This window comes from Habropoda laboriosa, unplaced genomic scaffold (genome assembly GCF_001263275.1).
Source record: "Habropoda laboriosa isolate 0110345459 unplaced genomic scaffold, ASM126327v1 scaffold70, whole genome shotgun sequence".
Taxonomy (NCBI): Eukaryota; Metazoa; Arthropoda; class Insecta; order Hymenoptera; family Apidae; genus Habropoda; species Habropoda laboriosa.
The window spans coordinates 686,213-706,204 of record NW_017100198.1 but is presented as its reverse complement, the minus strand read 5'-3'; the positions used below and the strand labels follow the sequence as shown (position 1 = coordinate 706,204).

The 19,992-nt window shown below is 32.8% G+C and overlaps 4 protein-coding genes across 5 annotated transcripts; 2 read left to right on the top strand and 2 right to left on the bottom strand.

The window, feature by feature from the left end:
- Positions 1-403: 403 nt before the first annotated feature.
- On the top strand, positions 404-3,392 carry LOC108570347 (SET and MYND domain-containing protein 4-like; the record flags this gene model as incomplete). The annotated part of the gene is made up of 11 exons (XM_017932188.1): positions 404-531; positions 695-926; positions 1,051-1,234; positions 1,312-1,627; positions 1,707-1,956; positions 2,035-2,357; positions 2,434-2,507; positions 2,585-2,697; positions 2,802-3,006; positions 3,039-3,201; positions 3,284-3,392. Coding segments are annotated over exons 1-11 (2,097 nt in total), but the record flags the coding sequence as incomplete, so codon positions are not given.
- Positions 3,393-7,208: 3,816 nt separating this feature from the next.
- Positions 7,209-13,043, bottom strand: LOC108570362 (dual specificity mitogen-activated protein kinase kinase dSOR1). Its single transcript, XM_017932215.1, has 8 exons — positions 12,818-13,043; positions 12,514-12,739; positions 12,313-12,425; positions 12,118-12,229; positions 8,048-8,224; positions 7,716-7,929; positions 7,436-7,602; positions 7,209-7,325 (listed from the first exon to the last, which is right to left on the bottom strand). The coding sequence occupies exons 1-8, from the start codon at positions 12,937-12,939 to the stop codon at positions 7,209-7,211; spliced, it is 1,248 nt and encodes a 415-aa protein (XP_017787704.1). The 5' UTR covers positions 12,940-13,043.
- Positions 13,044-13,837: 794 nt separating this feature from the next.
- Positions 13,838-14,998, top strand: LOC108570365 (60S ribosomal protein L17). Of its 2 annotated transcripts, none has more exons than XM_017932219.1 (5): positions 13,838-13,855; positions 14,103-14,189; positions 14,321-14,480; positions 14,584-14,754; positions 14,839-14,998. In XM_017932219.1, the coding sequence occupies exons 2-5, from the start codon at positions 14,109-14,111 to the stop codon at positions 14,982-14,984; spliced, it is 558 nt and encodes a 185-aa protein (XP_017787708.1). In that variant the 5' UTR covers positions 13,838-13,855; positions 14,103-14,108; the 3' UTR covers positions 14,985-14,998. The 2 variants fall into 2 exon arrangements, with proteins under 2 accessions (XP_017787708.1, XP_017787707.1); XM_017932218.1 differs by lacking the exon at positions 13,838-13,855 and adding an exon at positions 13,858-14,025.
- Positions 14,999-15,370: 372 nt separating this feature from the next.
- On the bottom strand, positions 15,371-19,986 carry LOC108570360 (synaptic vesicle glycoprotein 2B-like). The gene is given in 10 exon segments (XM_017932210.1): positions 15,371-16,008; positions 16,128-16,415; positions 16,825-17,266; positions 17,530-17,631; positions 17,633-17,706; positions 17,963-18,084; positions 18,771-19,095; positions 19,297-19,380; positions 19,465-19,524; positions 19,835-19,986. Coding segments are annotated over 10 exon segments (1,590 nt in total). The 5' UTR covers positions 19,872-19,986; the 3' UTR covers positions 15,371-15,952.
- Between the last annotated feature and the right edge of the window lie 6 nt (positions 19,987-19,992).

Below are 19,992 nucleotides of genomic sequence, written 5' to 3'. Positions count from 1 at the left end.
AAAATTTTTTATTAAAGAAATGAATTTTTTTTACTAACTCGTTTTTCAATAAGAAGCGGCTGTGTCATAAATAATGCAATTGCTCGAACGATTACGATTTATGAAGAATAAGATAATTGCTAGAAAGTTTACGATTTTTATGTAAATTATATTTTAAAACCATTATGTACTCCTCAATGTAATGTTAACAATAATAATATACATATTAAATATATTGACATTTTTATATATCAGATAATCTAACCTAAGATTTTCGTCGCATACTGTGGTCAATTGAAATTGTACTACTTGATATCAAGAGTGGGGACAGTAGACCAAACCGAGTTTCCCCTTGCCCTTGTAACGGCTTGACTGTCATCTTCCTAGCTGCCAACAGTAAAGTACTTGCATTCTTTAGAATAAAATGGAATGGCTAAATGTGTTAGAAATTAATGATATTATACATAAATTAAAAGCAACGTATATTGTAAAGGAACATGCAAAAAGTGAAAATGAATTGATGTCTCATTTATGGAGTAATGAAAATATAATGTAAGTAGCAAACTTTTAAATTAGAAAACAATTAATATTTCTAAAGCTAATTCAAATTGTTTAAAAAAATATAAATTTTGATTATTTTCTATCACTTATTGTTATTTTGCTCACATAATTTTTGCGTTTTATTATTTAAACTTTTATACAATTAAATATTCAGGACATTGGTGTATGGATGGTTGGAGAGTCGTTATGAGAACAAAGAATCCAAATCTATTGCCAAAGCACAAAAATTTAAGGCAATGGGAAATAAAGAATTTCAAGCAAAAAATTTTACTGAAAGTATACAATTCTACACAAAATGTTTACAACATGCTCCAGCAAACAGTAATGAACTGCCAATTGCAATTGCAAATAGATCTGCTTCTTTATTTTATTTAAATAGATATGATGTAAGTAAATTATTATTGATATTTCTGTTAAATACATATATTTAATATATTCTGTTGCTATATTAAAGTTTATTTCTGTATGCATTTCATATGTATATGATGACTATCATTTGATAATGAGAAGGACTGCATAAAAGATATTGAATTAGCAATTAAGTTAAATTATCCTAAAGAATTACATTATAAATTATATTTACGTGCAGTGCAATGTTATTTGAAATTAGGCAAACAGCATTTAGCTGAAAAAATGCTTTCTAAAATACATGAAATAATTCATGATCCTGATTATATTGCACCTTCTATGAGAGGTATATAGTACTTTATTGAAATTACAGTTTTATGTATTTATAAATATTACATAATGAAATATTTTATCAATTTTCAGGTAGCATTGAAAAAAAAATAAGTGAAGTATCATTAACTAAACCATGTACACAAAATGTTGCACAAAGTGTTACAGATTTATTGAAATTAAAATCTCAAATTGGATTTAAAGAAAATATTAATTTTCCACATGCATCAATAACTATAAATAAAAAATGCAATAAAGAATTAGGGAGATATGTAGTAGCAAACGAATTTATTAAAAAAGGTGATATTCTTTTTTTAGAAAAACCTGCAGCTTTTGTGTTACTAAATCATGATTCATTAAATGAATTGTGCCAAAATTGTAACTGTTCAAACAGAGACATTCCTATTTCGTAAGTAATATGTATATGTATTTTGCTGTTAAATATTTTTGCATAGAACCAAAATATTTACACCTATATATTGCTTTAGATGTCCAACATGCTTAAATACTTTTTACTGCAACGAAAAATGTTTAACTGAAGCATGGCCTTCTTACCACTGCTGGGAATGTCCAGGAAGTCAAATGAAACTTTGGGAAGGAATTGGAATGGGGCATTTAGCTTTAAAAGTTTTATTGACTTGTGCTACTACAACAGACATAACTAAATTTAATGAAATACAAAATTTAATAACTAATTTTGATAAGCTACCCATGGATGATTTAACAACATATGGAATTGTATGTATACTGCAAAAGAAATATACATGGAAAAATAAAAACAATTTTATTTCATTTATAAAGTGATAACCTTTGCAGACAGCTATTATGCTTACTATTTACTTATTGGAATATACTAATTTCTTTAAAATAAATAATCTTAAAGAATGTTTAGTAAACAAATTTTTGGATAATTCCTTCAACTCGAGTTTTAATATTTTAACTGACAATGATAAACAACTTTATGTAAGTTCTTTACTTTTACGATATATTCTTCAACTTATTGGTAATGGACATGCAATTTCAACATCAAGTACACTCATCAAGTACATGAAAGAAGATTGTCAAAATATTGTAGCTACAGGAATTTATCCTTCCGCAAGTATGACGAACCACTCTTGCGACCCCAATGCAACCCAACTGTAATTCTAAAATTTGTATAATATATTTATATGCATAGATTTCAATATGAAGTATGTTATTATTATTAAATTTCAGCTTTGTGGATCAATATCTTATTGTTAAAGCTTCTAGAGATATTGCAAAACATGAAGAAATTTTCAATTGTTATGGTACAGTAAAATTGATTTAAAAATATATTTTATTTAGTTAATCAACAAACTTATTCTTATTGTAACATTATTATTAGGTCCACATTATAGATATATGAAAACAAACGAGAGACAAACAATTTTAAAAAGTCAATATTGCTTTATATGTAAGTGTAAGCCTTGCACTCTACCAAGGTTACGATATTTTTTGGTAAATATAAATACAATTACTGTCTTCTTAAAAGTATTTAAAACAATAATAGTTCAAAATTATTTTGAAACATAATCATATTCACGATAGAATTATAATTACAGGAAAGTTTTGGTGCTATAAAATGTCTAAAATGTAATGGTGCATTACATAGTATTAACGATTCTACCTATTGTTTAGATTGTAATGACAAATCCCAAATTTATCCTTTAAATAAAGTAGTACAGGCCATTAAACTTTATAATGCAGCACAAGATTGTGTTAATTCAGGAAGAACAGAAGAAGCATTAGATGAATTAAAAAAATGTCTAGGATTTTATGTGACAAATTTTAATTTTTAGGACAATGGGTAGATTGTATAATATGCTTGGAAAATACACTTCCAGCAATTACAAAAAGATTTGGATCCTCTAGTAGAGACCTCCTTTACCAATTGAATGATCTCATAGATGTAAGCTTCATATATTTAGAAAAGGAACCAAATACCACCACAGACACATACAAGTACATATCTTTGCAATTCAAGAATAATTATAAATATATTTTCACATTATAATATTCATTTATTAGTGTTTTTTTATTACAGAAATAGACTAAAAAGAACTGAAAAATATTTAAAACAAATAGAAGAAATGGTAAATTTACATTTTGGATCATGGAGCAGAGCATATAAAGATGTAAAAATAAAACAAGAAAAATTGGTCAATTTTGAATAAATAGAAATGTTTTATGAAAACGTGTTTATTTATTACGAAGAATTACCACAAATAGACCTATTACCCAATGCATTTTTTTAAAAAGTTGATTATAAATATCAATTAAATATAATAGAGATGACGAGGATAGCAATAGCGAATAAAGACAAAGAAATATATAGCGGTACACAAAGAAAACACTAGAGAAATGAGTTAGACAAGGCCAGCACTAGAGTAATAGCAATAGAGTAGACAAGGATAGATATAGGGATAGACAAGGACAGAAAATTTTCAAAAATGAAACTAACGCCATCTCGTGTTTGGCTGCGCGAACTAACGGCTCGTTACTAGGAACACAGAATGTGAACAGAGGTATTAGACAAAGAACGCACTATTGTGCGAGAAGGATAGAGAGAAAATGCTTCCTATTGGCCGGTCTGCTACTAAGCTCCTTCTTTTAAGCCCTAAGTCAAGTCAACCGATGAAAAATCATTAATAACTCATTATTTACGATAAATTTATGAACTTTTAGTATAGAAGAATACAGTATGAACCTCTAGCAACTTTCTCATATCCGTTTGAAAGCACTAGGTCCCTTCAGTAATTAGTCATTAATAATTGTTGTGACAGTCCCTTACGGGTTTTCATTAATATCAGTGTTTAGTATTGACAGAAATATGAGAAGATTAGAATCCAAACTATCAATCAGAGCCGTATAATGTATTCATCGCGCCTGCCCAGGCTCTGACGTCCTGAAAATTCTTATAATGTTCTTCGATATCAACCTATATTCTGCTTCAATTTTTATTATCCTATTGTTTACTTTATTTTGTATCAATTCCACGTTCTTAAAATTCGACTAGCTAATTGATCTGCATTGGTCACGTAAGTTTACAATACGTTAGGCACAAATAGAAATTTTTAGTTTGTTCTATAATATTTGAAGTAACGTTAATCATAAGTTGTCATCCATTTATTATTGTACGGACGCTAAAACGTAATGCCATATGTAATCCTGATTACGGTTACACCAAACCGTGCTGTCACTTGACGTTTTAATTTAGAAGCGCGCTATATTGATTCCACCGATCTTAAATCTTACAAATTGTTAACATATGTTGCACGTTATTTATAGCACAACAATAGCAAGGCGATTAATACATAAAATTTTCATAAAACAACATGAAAATGTAAAATTTTTCCACAAATAAAAATATACACTCAAATTAATGTTAATAAAACCCAATGTTCAGTGCTTTATATTTAACGAAATAAGTTTATATTTTCATAAATATGTATGTTGGCACATTTCATTTTTCAATATTTGGGTTTCAACATATGAAGATTACGCTTCAATGTAGGATAAATTTATTCTTTGAATAATTAGAACATTTAGACAGTGAATCGATACATCGGCAATTATTATGCACAAATTTGCAACAAGAAATACCCATACATTTTTAATAAGTGCCAGAAGTAATCATCCCTTTGACAGTTAAAATTCACTGCATAGTGAATATAATCATTTAACTGTATATTATTATATATCTTAAATCATTTTTTTAACAAGACTACTATCGAAAAATTTCATTTTTTTTGTTTACAATATGTCATGAAGATCATGGTATAGTAAACAACATTACGCACATTGTTATCAGACATATAAACATAATACGAAAGATCAGTTCTTGGGCGTCTTACGCTTAGGCACATAAGTGAGTACCCTCACTGTGCTTGCAAACATCACAATACGCTCACAGTACATTCCGATATTTTTTTAAGCCAAATCGGAAAAGGCTAACAGCTACACTTACAATCGCGTATATAAAAAAGTAATGGCTAAGCAAACGTGAATAACTCAGGAAATTTACTATAGTTATAACTTTCATACATATGTAACGAACCTTTCTGATTGCGGCACTTCTGATGAGAGGAAACTGAAACATATAATATTTACGTATAACGGAATAAGGATGCTTATACTATTATTATACTATGTACATATAGACATTTTTTATCAGCACATTACAATGATAAGCGACTATGTTTACTAGATTGTACAATATTAAACATTTGCTTATTAATATGGACAATATAAATATTGTTCGACTAAGAGAAACAATTGTTGAATTATAGCAACAAAGGATCGTTGATTTCTACATTTGTAATATTTTGATTGAACATTTGTTTGAATAAAGGTTCAAGAAATTTAAACCTTATGTTAAACTAGTATGCTTATTTGTGGGTATAATAAAAATTATTCACATCTTCTAATTACACTTAATTGTTGAAATATGTGTAAATACGAAGATAGCCAAACGTGTGGCTGAATCTTTCAAATACAGATCACAAATATTGTACAAGAAAGACTCAATGCGTAACTATACAGTACATACAATTGTGTATATTCATTATCGTGTGATAACACGGACACGCATCAAAGTTATGTTGTCAATTGCACCTATGAAGTGTAACGTTGCAGATAGCAATGTACGATATAATACGATAAAGTAACGTATCTTTAAAAATATATCAGTTTGACATACATCGTAAAAAAAAAAAGATAAATACATAGAAAAGTATATATATTTATCGTTTTACAGTATATTTTTCTATGACGTGAAACTTTCACGTTAACAGATGTTCAATAAAATAGTATTTCACAATTACTCTTTTAAGTGCACAAGTTACAATGAAATATCATTTGTAATCTTATTGCATGAAGTTTGGCGATCATGCAACTTTTATGCAACAATCTTATATCACTTTATTGCAATTATACGAAATACATATTACTTCAGAATAATGCAAATACAGTGTTTATGTCAATTATATGAAATACTATTTTATTTAACTGTAATTTTAAATTGCATTTCATCATGGATCAATATTTTGTAAAAAATAGTATGATATTTTAGTAATGACAAAACAAAAGTCTTTTTCATTTCGATGGTATGATTAATGCTCTACGTATGTCAGGTACAAATGTTATACTTGTAACTTGTTCTCTAGTTAACACTTCTCTCTTCTTCTTCAAATTATGTCTTGATAGATCCGATGTCCATTTATGTATCCTAGTATCATCATAGGGAATACAACTTGCCCATGAGTGTACAATAACGTCAAACTTATAAGGATAACCGTTTATCTTACATACTTTCAACAGAAGCATAAGATAAGGATACGAAATATGTGTAAAATGAAATAAAGTTCAAGCACAGTGACGTATTTCATGCAAATATGTCAATGTAGATTTCTGTACTTCGCAATATCGTATATACATTAAAAGTGATACGTTCAATCATGTTCATTAAATCGGACACGATTGTTATCGCGACTTTAAAATCAGACTACAGCGTATAATTAGAAATAATTTAATGCCCTAAATAAGAATTCGATACTTACGTAAAATATATCAAGATATGATTAATAGCTAACAGCTTATACATGTAAATGACTAAACACAGTTAGTTAAAAAGGAATATATCTGTGGTACGTATATCGGAACCTATCTTAATACCCTTAACAATTTACTCAATAAATGCTATCGCTCAAACACTAACGAATGATTGAGCAATGTTGTATAAAATATTGTAAAAAAAAAAAAGAGAAGGAAAATACAATAAATTCTAATTAGTAAGTCTGTTTTCAAAATCGCGAAAGGTCTTCATTTCACAGATTATTATAATATTAGAAAATGAAAAATGAAATTCATAAACGCCACTGTTTACACAAATCGAACGAAAAGAAACGAAAATTTACTTAAGAGTACTGAACGCGTATATAGGTAGTCAAGTATGTAAGAGTGACATTTATTCAGGATTGTACGTTCGCTAAACGGGTTGGAGTGGTCGGTTGTAAATCCATTGTGCGACATACCCAACCAGCGATATCCACGTTTTCGGATTCAGCCTTCTTTATCCACTCGTGGTTCTAATGATTAAGATAATTCAAAACCAAAAAAAAAAGAAAATTTAAGAACTATTTAATTTAAATTACATAACAAATTACATTTAGATTACATAACAAAACAAAATGCATACCATTAACGTCTTTAGATCTGCCCTCTCAGCAGGATTTTTCTTCAAGCAACGATCGACAAAATCTGTGAAAGCATCGCTAAAAATACCAGCAGGTAATTTCGGGGGTGGTTCATTCACAATATAATCCAACAGTTCAAATATAGCCATTGGTCTTGGGCTACCTGTAGCTGTATAAATATAATATAACATATGCGTAAATATTTCAAAATAGATTAATTAAATGAAGCATTTCATACAACATATATTTAACGAATTGAAATGTGAAAAAAGGGAAACTAACTATGTCCAGGGGATTGCGTTGTTGGAGTAGAAGCATTATTAGTAGCAGCACTCTCTGCAGGTGGTTGACCTGGTGGAGTGCTAAATATCGCGGCTAAAGTTTTCTCATCTGGAGGTGGAATTGGGTACATTCCAATTGCCATTTCTACAAGTGACAGACCTAAGGACCAGATGTCACTCTGTACTGAATAGTGAGTGCCTTGAAGTCTCTCTGGCTGAAAATGAATAATATAATGATAATATATCTTATTGGTCCTTGTAGACATTTAAAATAAATTTTAAAAATAATGATAATAATAAGTTATAATTATTTATTATACCGTTATTCCTTACCGACATATAACTCCTCGTTCCTACAAACGAATTAGCCATGGAGTCGATTAACTGTCCGGATACACCGAAATCGCAAATTTTTATTTCTCCAGCGCTATTTACCAAAATATTACTTGGCTTCACGTCTCGGTGCATAATCGCATGTTTATCCCGTAAATAGCTTAAACCTTTCAGAACCTTTAAATAAAATTAATATTATTCGAAAAAAGTTAATTTATAGAGTAGAATTTTTAAAAGATCCAAAAATGTCGAAACCTTTTCGAAGAGAAGTCAGGGCGAATCGAGAGCGGGAAGGCCATGAAAATATCAACCATTAAAAAATTGAATATTTAAAGGGAACTGATTTTCTTTAACATTGTATTTATACAGTATTAATTCAAGATTCAACTTATATCCGTTTGAGCATTGTATAAGTATTAAAAATATGATACGAGCAGCGTCTAAAATACTACACCGAGTACAATCGTCGCATACTCAAATAACGAAAAAGAAGCTTACACATGAAGAACTGATAGATCTCCAACAAGAGTTTATCACCCATGACCATGTGATCCCTTTGGAACAATTATGCGAGAAATTGAACACCGACCCGACTACCGGTTTGACTGAAGAACAGGCGAAAGATATTCTCCTTGATGTAGGACCAAACGCTCTAACGCCACCAAAAGTAACTCCGGAATACATAAAATTACTAAAATGTATGGTTCATGGATTCGCTGGTCTACTGTGGGTCTGTTCAATATTGTGCTATATTTTGTATGGAATTAGTATGCTGATGGAAGGTACAGGCGGTGGCATAGAGTGGTTGGGAATTATTATTACGCTAATTTGCCTGATTTCAGGCTTTTCCGCTTACATACAAGAGAGCAAGAATACGAAGGTAAACGAATTACAAATCTATCATAATTCCGTTTCTCACTTTGCCTATCATCGCTATTAGTATGACATTCGTCTAATATCAAAGAGTTATACATATATATTTGAAAATTGAAATCATATACTGAACATATTTGCAAACTTCGTTGTTCATATAATATGTAACTTACTATTCTTTGATTCTATACATTATATATTAGAAACACTGTACAGTAATTTAATTTAAAATGGTTATGATAATCATAACAGTGTAAGATTTTTATCGAGAAAAGAATAAACCAATTGTTTAGGTAAAGAAAATGAATTTCATGTACATACGTACGATTAATAAGTTCAGAAGATTGATATACATACGCCTTATATAGCTAAAGGACTGAAATCGATGAAGATATTTTTAGATGAACCGTTCTAGCGAAAAATAACATCGTATATACATGTTTTCTATCATGATTATTTGCAGGTAATGGAATCTTTCAGAAAAATGGTACCGACATTCGCGACAGTGATACGAAACGGCGTGAAGCTGCGCGTGGCAACCGAAGATTTGGTTCCAGGTGATTTGGTAGAAATTAGAAACGGCGACAAGATACCAGCCGACATCAGAATCATCGAGTGCCGTGAACTCAGGGTCGAGAACTCGAGTATCACCGGCGAGAGCGAACCGGTAACCCGAACTAACTATCCTACCGACGAAAATCCTTTAGAAACCTCCAACATTGCTTTTTTCTCTTCGTTTGCCGTGGATGGAGAAGGTCGGGGAATAGTGATCGCAACGGGCGATGAAACAATGATTGGACGATTAGCAGGTCTCACGTCGCAGCTCGAAAAATCTGAAACGCCGATAGCAAAAGAAATCAAACACTTTGTTCAAATAATCACAATAGTCGCCGTATTATTCGGGGTATTATTCTTTGGGTTGTCGCTGATAATTGATCCCAATATACTAAAAGCGTTCACTTATCTACTTGGCATCGTGATAGCCAACGTGCCGGAAGTTCTACTGGTAACTGTTACCACAAGCTTGACACTAACAGCCCAGAAGATGGCGAGTAAGAATTGCTTAGTGAAAAATTTGGAAGCAGTTGAGACGTTGGGATCAACGTCTACAATTTGTTCAGATAAAACGGGAACTCTGACGCAGAACAAAATGAGCGTATCCAATTTATGGTTCGGGCACACCAGATATAATTTCCCGCCTGGCCAGAGGCTAGGAGTCGAGCTGAATCTATTAATGGAGAAACCAGCCTTTACAACGATGATAAAGTGTGCTACTCTTTGTTTACGAGCTGAGTTTACCACGGTATCCATTTTATTAAAACCGATCGATGAAAGAGAGATAATTGGAGATGCTTCTGAAACGGGTATCCTAAAATTTTGTGATCACATACATCCAACAGAAGAATTTCGAGAAGAGCACCCAAAAGTTGCAGAAATACCGTTCAGTTCTGTAACTAAGTATCAGATGTCGATACACGAAGACGAGGACGGGTACATTATGATCTTGAAGGGTGCTCCAGAGGTGATTCTGGAGAATTGCACTAAGATACTAACCACTGAAGGGGAAACGGAAGAGATGACACCGTTGGATCATACAACAACCCGACGAGCCTGTGCAGAATTAGGCTACATAGGAGAACGTGTGCTGGCCTATTGCGATCTTCACTTACCAAGCTCTACGTACGGTCCAGATTACGAATTCAACACTGAATCTCGCAACTTTCCAACAGAAGGCTATAGATTCGTTGGATTAATAAGTCTCCTAGACCCGCCGAGAGCAGCTGTGCCTGATGCTGTGAAAAAATGTCGCACAGCTGGCATTAAAGTAATCATGGTAACGGGCGACCATCCGGTAACTGCGATGGCAATAGCGAAGAAAGTTGGTATAATAAGCGAAGGACACGAGACCAGATACGAGCAGGCGATAATACAGAACAAATCGTACTCACAGATAACTGAGGCAGAAACACACGCGACAATTATTACTGGTAACGAGTTAAGAAATATGGATGACATGGAGCTGGATAAGCTTATACGTAAATACGAGGAAATCGTTTTCGCAAGAACGTCTCCGCAACAGAAGTTATTCATCGTGGAAAGTTGCCAGAGGTTGGGTGAAATCGTTGCGGTAACTGGCGATGGTGTGAATGATTCACCAGCGTTAAGAAAAGCAGATATTGGAGTGGCCATGGGTATTACTGGTTCTGATGTGGCAAAGAACGCGGCTGACATGATTCTCATGGATGATAATTTTGCATCCATTGTAACTGGGATTGAAGAAGGTAGACTAATATTTGACAATCTTAAGAAATCCATTGTTTATACATTAACTTCTAGTGTGCCTGAGATGTTGCCCATGTTGAGTAGCCTTTTATTTGGCATTCCTTTGCCCTTTATACTTGAGATGATTCTCTGTGTAGACATTGGAACCGATTTGCTTCCAGCAATAGCGCTGGCATATGAGAAAGCAGAATCTGATATCATGCACCGTGCACCAAGAAATCCGCAGTATGATAAGCTTGTAAACAAACGTTTAATATCCGTCGCCTACGGTCAAATCGGAATGACTCAGTCTTTGGCTGCATTTTACACGTACTTTTTGATTCTTATGTTACACGGATTTCTACCTGATCGCCTGATAGGTTTAAGGCTAGATTGGGAAAACAAATCAATCAATGACTTACAAGACTCTTATGGTCAAACATGGACCTATGATAACAGGATGGATTTATTGAACGAAGCTCGCACTGGATACTTCCTAGCTATTGTTATAACTCAACTTATAGATTTAGTGATGTGTAAAACGAGAGTTAACTCGATCTTGCGACAAGGAATGGACAACTGGTTTTTAAATTTTTCTTTTATCTTTGAAATTGTTTTAACTGGTATCTTGTTGTATGTACCAGGAACTGAGAACGTTTTTAAAACTATGCCTTTAAGCTCTTATTGGTATTGGCCAAGTTTACCACTTGGTGCATTTCTTTGGATATATGATGAACTAAGGAGGCTATGTATTCGTAAATATCCTGGTGGAATTATAGAACAGGAAACTTATTACTAAACATTTATCTATATTTTATACCTACCACCACACCTAACATTTTATTCCTCCAGTTGATAATACTGTGTTTTGTAGTTATTAATTGCAAGTTGGTATTTATAGTTATAACATAGTACATTAGTTTCTTAATACTCACTGCAGAAGTAATTGTGCTTAGTATAGGTTCTGGAATTCTACCAGCTTTTTTCAATATTAAATCTAAAGATCCACCATCCATATATTCCATACATATACTAATTTCTCCATCACTGTAATAAATAAAATAGCATTAACATTTACAGTAAACACATTAGTTTAATGGATAATTATCATTTTAGATGTGAAGACATGCCTATAGAATGCACCATAGAATCCAACTATATGTGCAAAGTTACACTCGTGAAGAACTTTCAGTTCTCTAATTATTTGTTTCTTAATAGCAGGTTTAACTTCTAAATGTATTAGCTGAAATATAAAAATTATTATGATTATTTTATTTTAATACATCAATTATCAAGTTAACATGAGTAAATGCAATGAATATGAGCCACACCTTTCTTGCCATTATAAGTCCATATTTTTTGTGCCTAACTTTCATAACAACACCACCATTGCCAGCACCAAGTTCACCAAGTTTTTCAAAGTCCTCATCACATAATTCTCCAACTTTTTCTTTTTGACCTAAGAAGCTTTCTAGCCTTTTTCTTTGTTCTTCATCCATTTCTAATTCTTCTAACCTTTCTTGAATAGCATCTATACTCATTTTTCCCATAACTCCGCTATAAATGTAACAAATCAAAATTAACAAGTGAATACAAATATTGTTTTCATTTAAACGTTGAAGAAAATTTAATTACTCTGGAATTACTGGTGGTTCAGAATAAATAGGTAACGGTGGTACTGGTGGTGATGGTGATACAGCTGGAACTGGTTCTATTGAGCCAGGAGGTAGTGTTAAATTTAATTTGTTTTTTGACATTTGGATTGAAAAGTTAAACAATCGCCTTTAATGCACAATTTTTACACACAAATATTTCACTTATCAATAACGTTTTTGGAAATAAAATACACTTATTTAATCAATTGAAGATTTATTTAGTTAAAAATGTTTTATTCTTTCTAATTATATGCGTTTAAGTCACTGTAGATATACGATTATTGAAATCGTTCTCATTGTGAATTTCGTTCGAAAATTGAGAAGGAGTAGCCTGAACTCAGAATGTTGTTAAAGCCAAACTGTCAAGCTTCGAACTGTCAAATTCCTCGTCGGAATGCACCTTTTTATAAATTACGTAAAAACGAATACGTCGTCTCAAAGAATCGTTAATTTAGCAACAACGACCACACAAATGGCACAAATATGCATATTTTTTGGAAATATTGTGCAAATAAGAAGAGGTTATATGAATCTTCCCGGGACAACGACAAACTCACGTACACTATTCGTTTTAAATGTTCCTAGGAATAGATTTTCTCAAGAATTGCATAACTCTACGTATTATTATAATACATTAACTATGAGTCAACTTCTCAATATTATCAAATTGATATTATTTTATTATATTAGACAAGCAATTAACTATTAACTATAAAGTAGACATTACTTAAAACATGATTAATGTCTAAAGTCAAGAATTAAACTATTGAAACATCGATTCTATTTAAAACCACTTACAATCTTCAAAAATAGCTAAAAATTTTTAAAAAATTGTATATTAGAATTATAATCTAATTTACACAAATCCTGATTTTAATATTTTACTAAAACAAAATAAACGGTGTTATTCGTGTTTTTTTTTGTCGAAAACGATTTAAGTTGGCATCTTGAATTTTACAGGAAGTCTCTTTCTAGTGTACGCATGACGTCTTTTCCTTTAAAATCGTGCTGTTAAGAGGTACGTATGGCCTGAGTCGTAGCAATTTTCTCATCTGCTTACATCTTCGATTTTATATCGATAATCCCCTTGAAACTATGTGGTATCTATATACGTGACACCAAGTTATCGTTTTGTTGGAAAAGTGAGAAATAAATATTTATCTAATGACGATTGTCAAATTCTAAAATGTGCGTGGTGGCAGATAGAGCTACGATATTGCAAGATGCCGATGTGAAAAATTGTCACTCAATTTCTGTGATTCCAGATCGCAATGGGACGTTACTCGCACGAACCGGTAAACGCGACCAAATCGTGCAAAGCACGAGGCTCTAATCTACGAGTGCATTTCAAGGTAAATAAAGGAATGACTACATTGGATGATCTAACCTCAAAGTTATCGATGGTTGTGTTTACAAAACACGTTGTGATAGTTCGCTTAATTCTGTAAAATATGTGATTGTTTGGTTTTGTTGTGTATTCCAGAACACTCATGAAACAGCACGTGCTATCAAGAATATGCCCTTACGGAGGGCACAGAGATATTTGAAGAATGTCATCGAACACAAGGAGTGTGTACCATTCCGTAGATTTAACGGTGGTGTTGGGAGGTGTGCTCAAGCAAAACAGTTCGGTACCACACAAGGTAAGTTGAAATAAGAATTTAATAACTTATTATCTATGTGTTTATTTAATGTTACTGGAATTTGACAACTATATTTGTGGTTATTTCTCATGCTTTAATTCAGGTCGTTGGCCGAAGAAATCAGCAGAATTTTTGCTTCAGCTCTTAAAAAATGCTGAAAGTAATGCTGATGTTAGAGGGCTAGATCTTGACCGCCTTGTAATTAATCATATTCAAGTAAATGATGCTCCTTGTTTACGCAGAAGGACCTACAGAGCTCATGGTCGCATTAACCGTTAGTATCTGTTTATTGTCACTTAAAGTATAAGAATTTGACAATTTTATTGGTAATCCAATTAAATGTTTTTCATGTTCATAGCTTACATGAGTTCACCATGCCATATTGAGGTAATTTTGACTGAGAAAGAAGATTTTGTAATAAAGAGCCCAGAAGAAGAGCCCTCAAAAAAGAAACTCAGTAAGAAGCTTGCTAAGGAAAAGGAGAGATCAAAAGAATTATTTTAAATTCTAGCTAGATATGGAATGTACTGTGAAAATGAAGACTACACTGTTCTTTAATTTTTCTACTTCATTTCTATCCTTTCCCATTATCATGTATACTGTTTTTAACAAAAGTATAAGGAAATCATGCTTAAGATAATTTTATGTTGAGATTCAAATTCATAATATTGAACATTTAAAATTTGGAACTATAACATGTTTATATAACAATTTTTAAGAAAGTTTCATATATTTAAATTGAGCAATGATCAAATCGAAATTAAAAATTCAGGAGGATGATAGATACGTTTTAAACCAGAAAACTTAATTTACGTTTCCTTAGAGAAAATTTTACTTTTTCTTTCATTGTTATATTTTTGTTTTACATTTCAAATATCTTGCAACTGTTACATCTTATCTTACAAGTATATAAGGGAAGGGTACACAACATTCAACAGTGATGGCTCTGTCTGGAGTATGAACGAACGACAGAAGATATAAAAGTACATAGCAAAAATGTTACAAATATTTAGGAGTGAACTGTCTATAAATGCCGTATCTACATTTTACGTTTAGCTTCAGTACATAAAATTCACACGCGGTTTAAGGATTGGGACATTCTATCGAATATCTAATACTCGAAAATACATAGAAGTTACGCGATACCTTTGTGTTTTCTTATAAAGATAATGCCATACGAATTCACATTCGTATCTCATTTATTCTCGAAAATATCCTCTACTATCTACTACGAATTCTAATTGTTAATACTACATTGTTTATTGCCTTTCGAACTTGATATGTAAAATAGGAATGTGGAGCTCGACCGTAGTGACACACGTTGTTTATAATGAACCGTTTTATGAATTAAATGTGAAAAAATGTATGAGCGTACAATGTGCTGTTTTGAGACGTTGTAAGTTTATCAGATTAATTGATGCTATTATGACTGTACATCGATTCGTTAGGTCTGATGTAATTCTCCACTGGTGTCAAGAAAGTGGTTCCCGTGTTGTATTTGGTAAAAATAAGCACAATAATCCTCCACCTGCAAAATCGAAATAATTTATGAAATTTTAATAAAATTAAATCCAATGTAAAAAAAACAAAAAACTTTTTTAAATAAACTGTAGTTTCGAAACATATTGTATTTATTGAAAACTCTACCAATTAGAAGAGCAGCAACGATGAAAGTTGGCGCTGGACAATACATGTCCAGAAGTTGAGCTATTACAATGTTTCCAATGATACCACCGAGACGCGCTGCGACCATGGAAATAGCGATTCCTGTCGCGCGAAGATGCGTGGGGAAAACCTCGGTTATCAAACAGTCTAAGGCTGCGTTACCGCAGCTTATCACACCGCTAAAGATTGCCGAAACGATCAAATTGTGGTGCTTGTTGTACACGAAGTACAATCCGATTGAACACAGCCCCGACGAAAGTGTACTAAACACTGCAAATAAATGAAAGATGTCCTAATTGGATTACAATGAAAAATTGAATTTTCTATGTACTTTTATTGGCAAAGTTTCATACAGTCCGATAAACGTTGAAATATTTTATTTATCAGCATATTTATCGTACAGAAAAATGATCGTAAATGGCGTTGTTGTCGAATTTAAAATTTATATGAATTTATAGTTTATAATTGAAAAAAATCATACGTCGTGTAATTTTTCAAACGTTAAAGCGTAGAATATTGAAAGAGTTTGTAAATTTCCACTTGGCAAATTCCAATCGATTTTTAACGAAAAAAAAAAACAAATATCGAACATTCTCTCGTGTTTATTTAACGATGAAACATGTCCATTTAAACAAATATTATAATAAACGTGAAATCGTACAAAGTATTGTCGACTTACCCAGAAAGAATTTACGACCAAGACGATCCATTCCTAGTACAGCGACAATATTCGCGGGAATGGCGGACGCTACGGTGATCAGCGATTCCATAAAAACGGAAGAGCCGATTTTGTCCGAACATAGGTTCTCGACATTGTGAGAGCCCTTTTTAACAACGTATTCGGTCACTTCGCATATCGAAGCTACTTCACCGGGATGATCGCGATGAAATTCATCGAAACGATTGAACAACTCGGGGAACCACATCATCAGACCGTAATAACCGATGTGGAAGGTGAAATTGATGATGATCGAGATGATGGTGAAACGAAGTATTGGTGTGATGAAAAGTTGTTTACTATTGTCTACAATATCGCTAAGCATTGTTTTGCATTTATTCTTTTCGATGCCATCCTTTGTTGGTTCCGGTCCTTGGATGTCGTCCAGAATTAATTCTTTCACCTGTATCAGAATCGTTGGAAATTCACTTTTCTTTTTTTCTTTTTTTTTATCATTAGCAAAGAAACTTTTCTAAGGCCTAATTTTTTACATTGGTCTCATGAATTTACAATATTGTTAAACTGTTGAGCAGAAAACGGACGATCGTATGAAAAATAGGGAATCTCCAGTCTTAATAATTTCAGCGTTGATTAATAATTAATACAAATATTGTAAATAATGCTAAATATTTGAATAATAATAAATAATAAAGTGCAAATATTTACCGTGTAAGTGTCACGCGGTTTGCCAGTGTTAATGGCATAAATACCACGGAAGATATCAAGCGCCTCTTCGTATCTTCCGCAGGACAAGAGGTATTTAGGGGATTCAGCGCCAAGAATTATACGTGAACGATGAACTTGCGACACCAATGTCGTTAGGGATGATCGACCATGCTAAACCTAAAAGGAAAAATAACAACGCATGCATATTAAAGATATCCATACGTACGAATAAGAAGTTCGAAGTATTAAAAAGGTTCAAATGAAAGAAGGAAATTGTTTAATTCGAGGATATTTCTACTCTAGATAGGACTAATTTAATCCGAGGATATTTTCGGATAGTTTTAAAAGCGGTAGAAATATGAATAAAAGGAAAATGCACGTTACTATTGTAATACTGTACGTTAAAAAAAAAAGGGGGAAAGTGCAAATTTACCAGCAACAAAAAGGTTCCCAAGGGTCCAGAAGGCAGCCATGAACGACAGCATCGAGCCTCGCTTCGACTTTGGCTGGAACTCAGCGAAGTAAGACCAGATGACAGGTCCGCTACCTCCGAGGCTGAAAATGTACGATAAAATAGTAAAAAAAATGTGTAATAAAATAAATCCTAACCTTTTTATTAATAAAAATTGTTCAAAAAAAAGAAAAAATTGTAATACATTCATTAAATGATATTAGAATTGAAATTATCAAAAGCGTATAAACTTTTTGCAAAAAATATACAGTTTTTATTTTGCTATTATTAACCCTTTGAGAACGATAGACTCTATATGCGTTAACGGAACACTATGAACGCAACCAGTAAACTCATATATTTTTAAGTAATAAAAATAGTTGGCGTGACAATGAACTCGTGTACGTATACATACGAGGGAAATATAATTTTGATATAGTTCGTTACAATTAGTTTGTTATAGTTAGTGACCTAATTACGTGTTACACAAGTAAACAATATTTCGACATGGCACGTAGTCCTCATGGTTCAATTGTAACCGTAAAACGAACGCACTTTTCAATAATTAGCTACCAGTTTTTCTTTTTTTACGAAACACTTAATGACGCATAGCATTCTAATTAAAACATCTAAATTGATGTATTCATCGAATAAATTTAAATATTCATCGGTGAATGTGAATACTCGCATTCTTAACTACGAATGTAACGCATTGAAATGAAACACAGCGTAGAAAGTGAACGGTGGTAATTGAATTGCGTGAAAAAATCCTTCTGATCTATTTACTCACGCGGCGCCATTGAGAAAACGGAAGAACATGAAAAGTTCATAGGACTGGCTGAAGCTGGAGGCGACGATACAAAGGGCGTTCGTGAAGGAGATGGCGATGAGAACCTTCCGACGACCCAGGGCATCCGCGACAGAGCCCCAGGCGTACGCGCCTGCCATCATGCCAATGAAGATGATCGAATTGAGCCATCCCTTGGCTTGGGTGTCGAGTTTCAGGTCACATTGTGCACTAGGTAGGATGAAGGACATAGAGATTACGTCCATCTCCTCGCTAGTGCTGACGAAGCCACATACCGTGAGGAGGAAGTAATGGAATTTGCCATAGTCTGCAGAAATAAGAAGGATTGAAAAGAAAAACATAAGAAGGCCATCCTGAAAGTTCCCGCTGTTTTCGTTCATTTTGAAAAAGCGTAAACTCCGTTGAAACGAAACATTTTATAATGTTGTAAATAATTTCCATAATGTTTTAATTCCGCGCAAGTAGAAAAATACTCGCGTAAAGATAAATGAACGGACAGACTTCTTACCGGTAAGTTCAATGGCCTTCTCGAAATCTGCTTTAACGAAGGATCCTTTCTCTGGATCTAGGGTCTTGCCCTTTGTTCCAATACCTGTTACACAGAAAATTAGGATGATCGTTTAGGTGATCTGTGAAAAGCTTGATACTTATGGTTTTGCTGTGAATTTTTACGTACGGGCAAGTTCAAGATCCTTAGAGCCACAGCCGTTTAGCCGCTCGTCTTTTACATCACACTCTGAAAGAAACAGATATAATCATTTTCTTTTCGTTTTTGCTCGAATTTAAATCGACGTTGAATTTCTGTTTCACATAAAATTTCACATTTCTCACGATTCGAGACGACTACGGCGTAAAAGAAAATATTCAAATACACTCCTATGTGCCATCTGTTTTTGAAATACCCCATACTTCTCTTAGTTACATTTAGTGTGCTGTTCAAATTTTTTGTTTTATAAATCACCTAACAACACGCTTCGTTCGTTATTTATAATTGCGCACCACTTGTACAATGTACTCCTTCAGAAAATGAATTCGAATATACGTACTATGATTGTGCTTTGAGTTAGGTTCACTCTCTACCATTCTACGATGTCGGCGCAGTTGGGTGAATCTGGCTTGGTGATAGAGTTAGATGAGAAATCTTCGTGCTCGACGATGGGCTTCGATCGATATTAAATTGATCTTATTCTTGCAGATTGCTGGA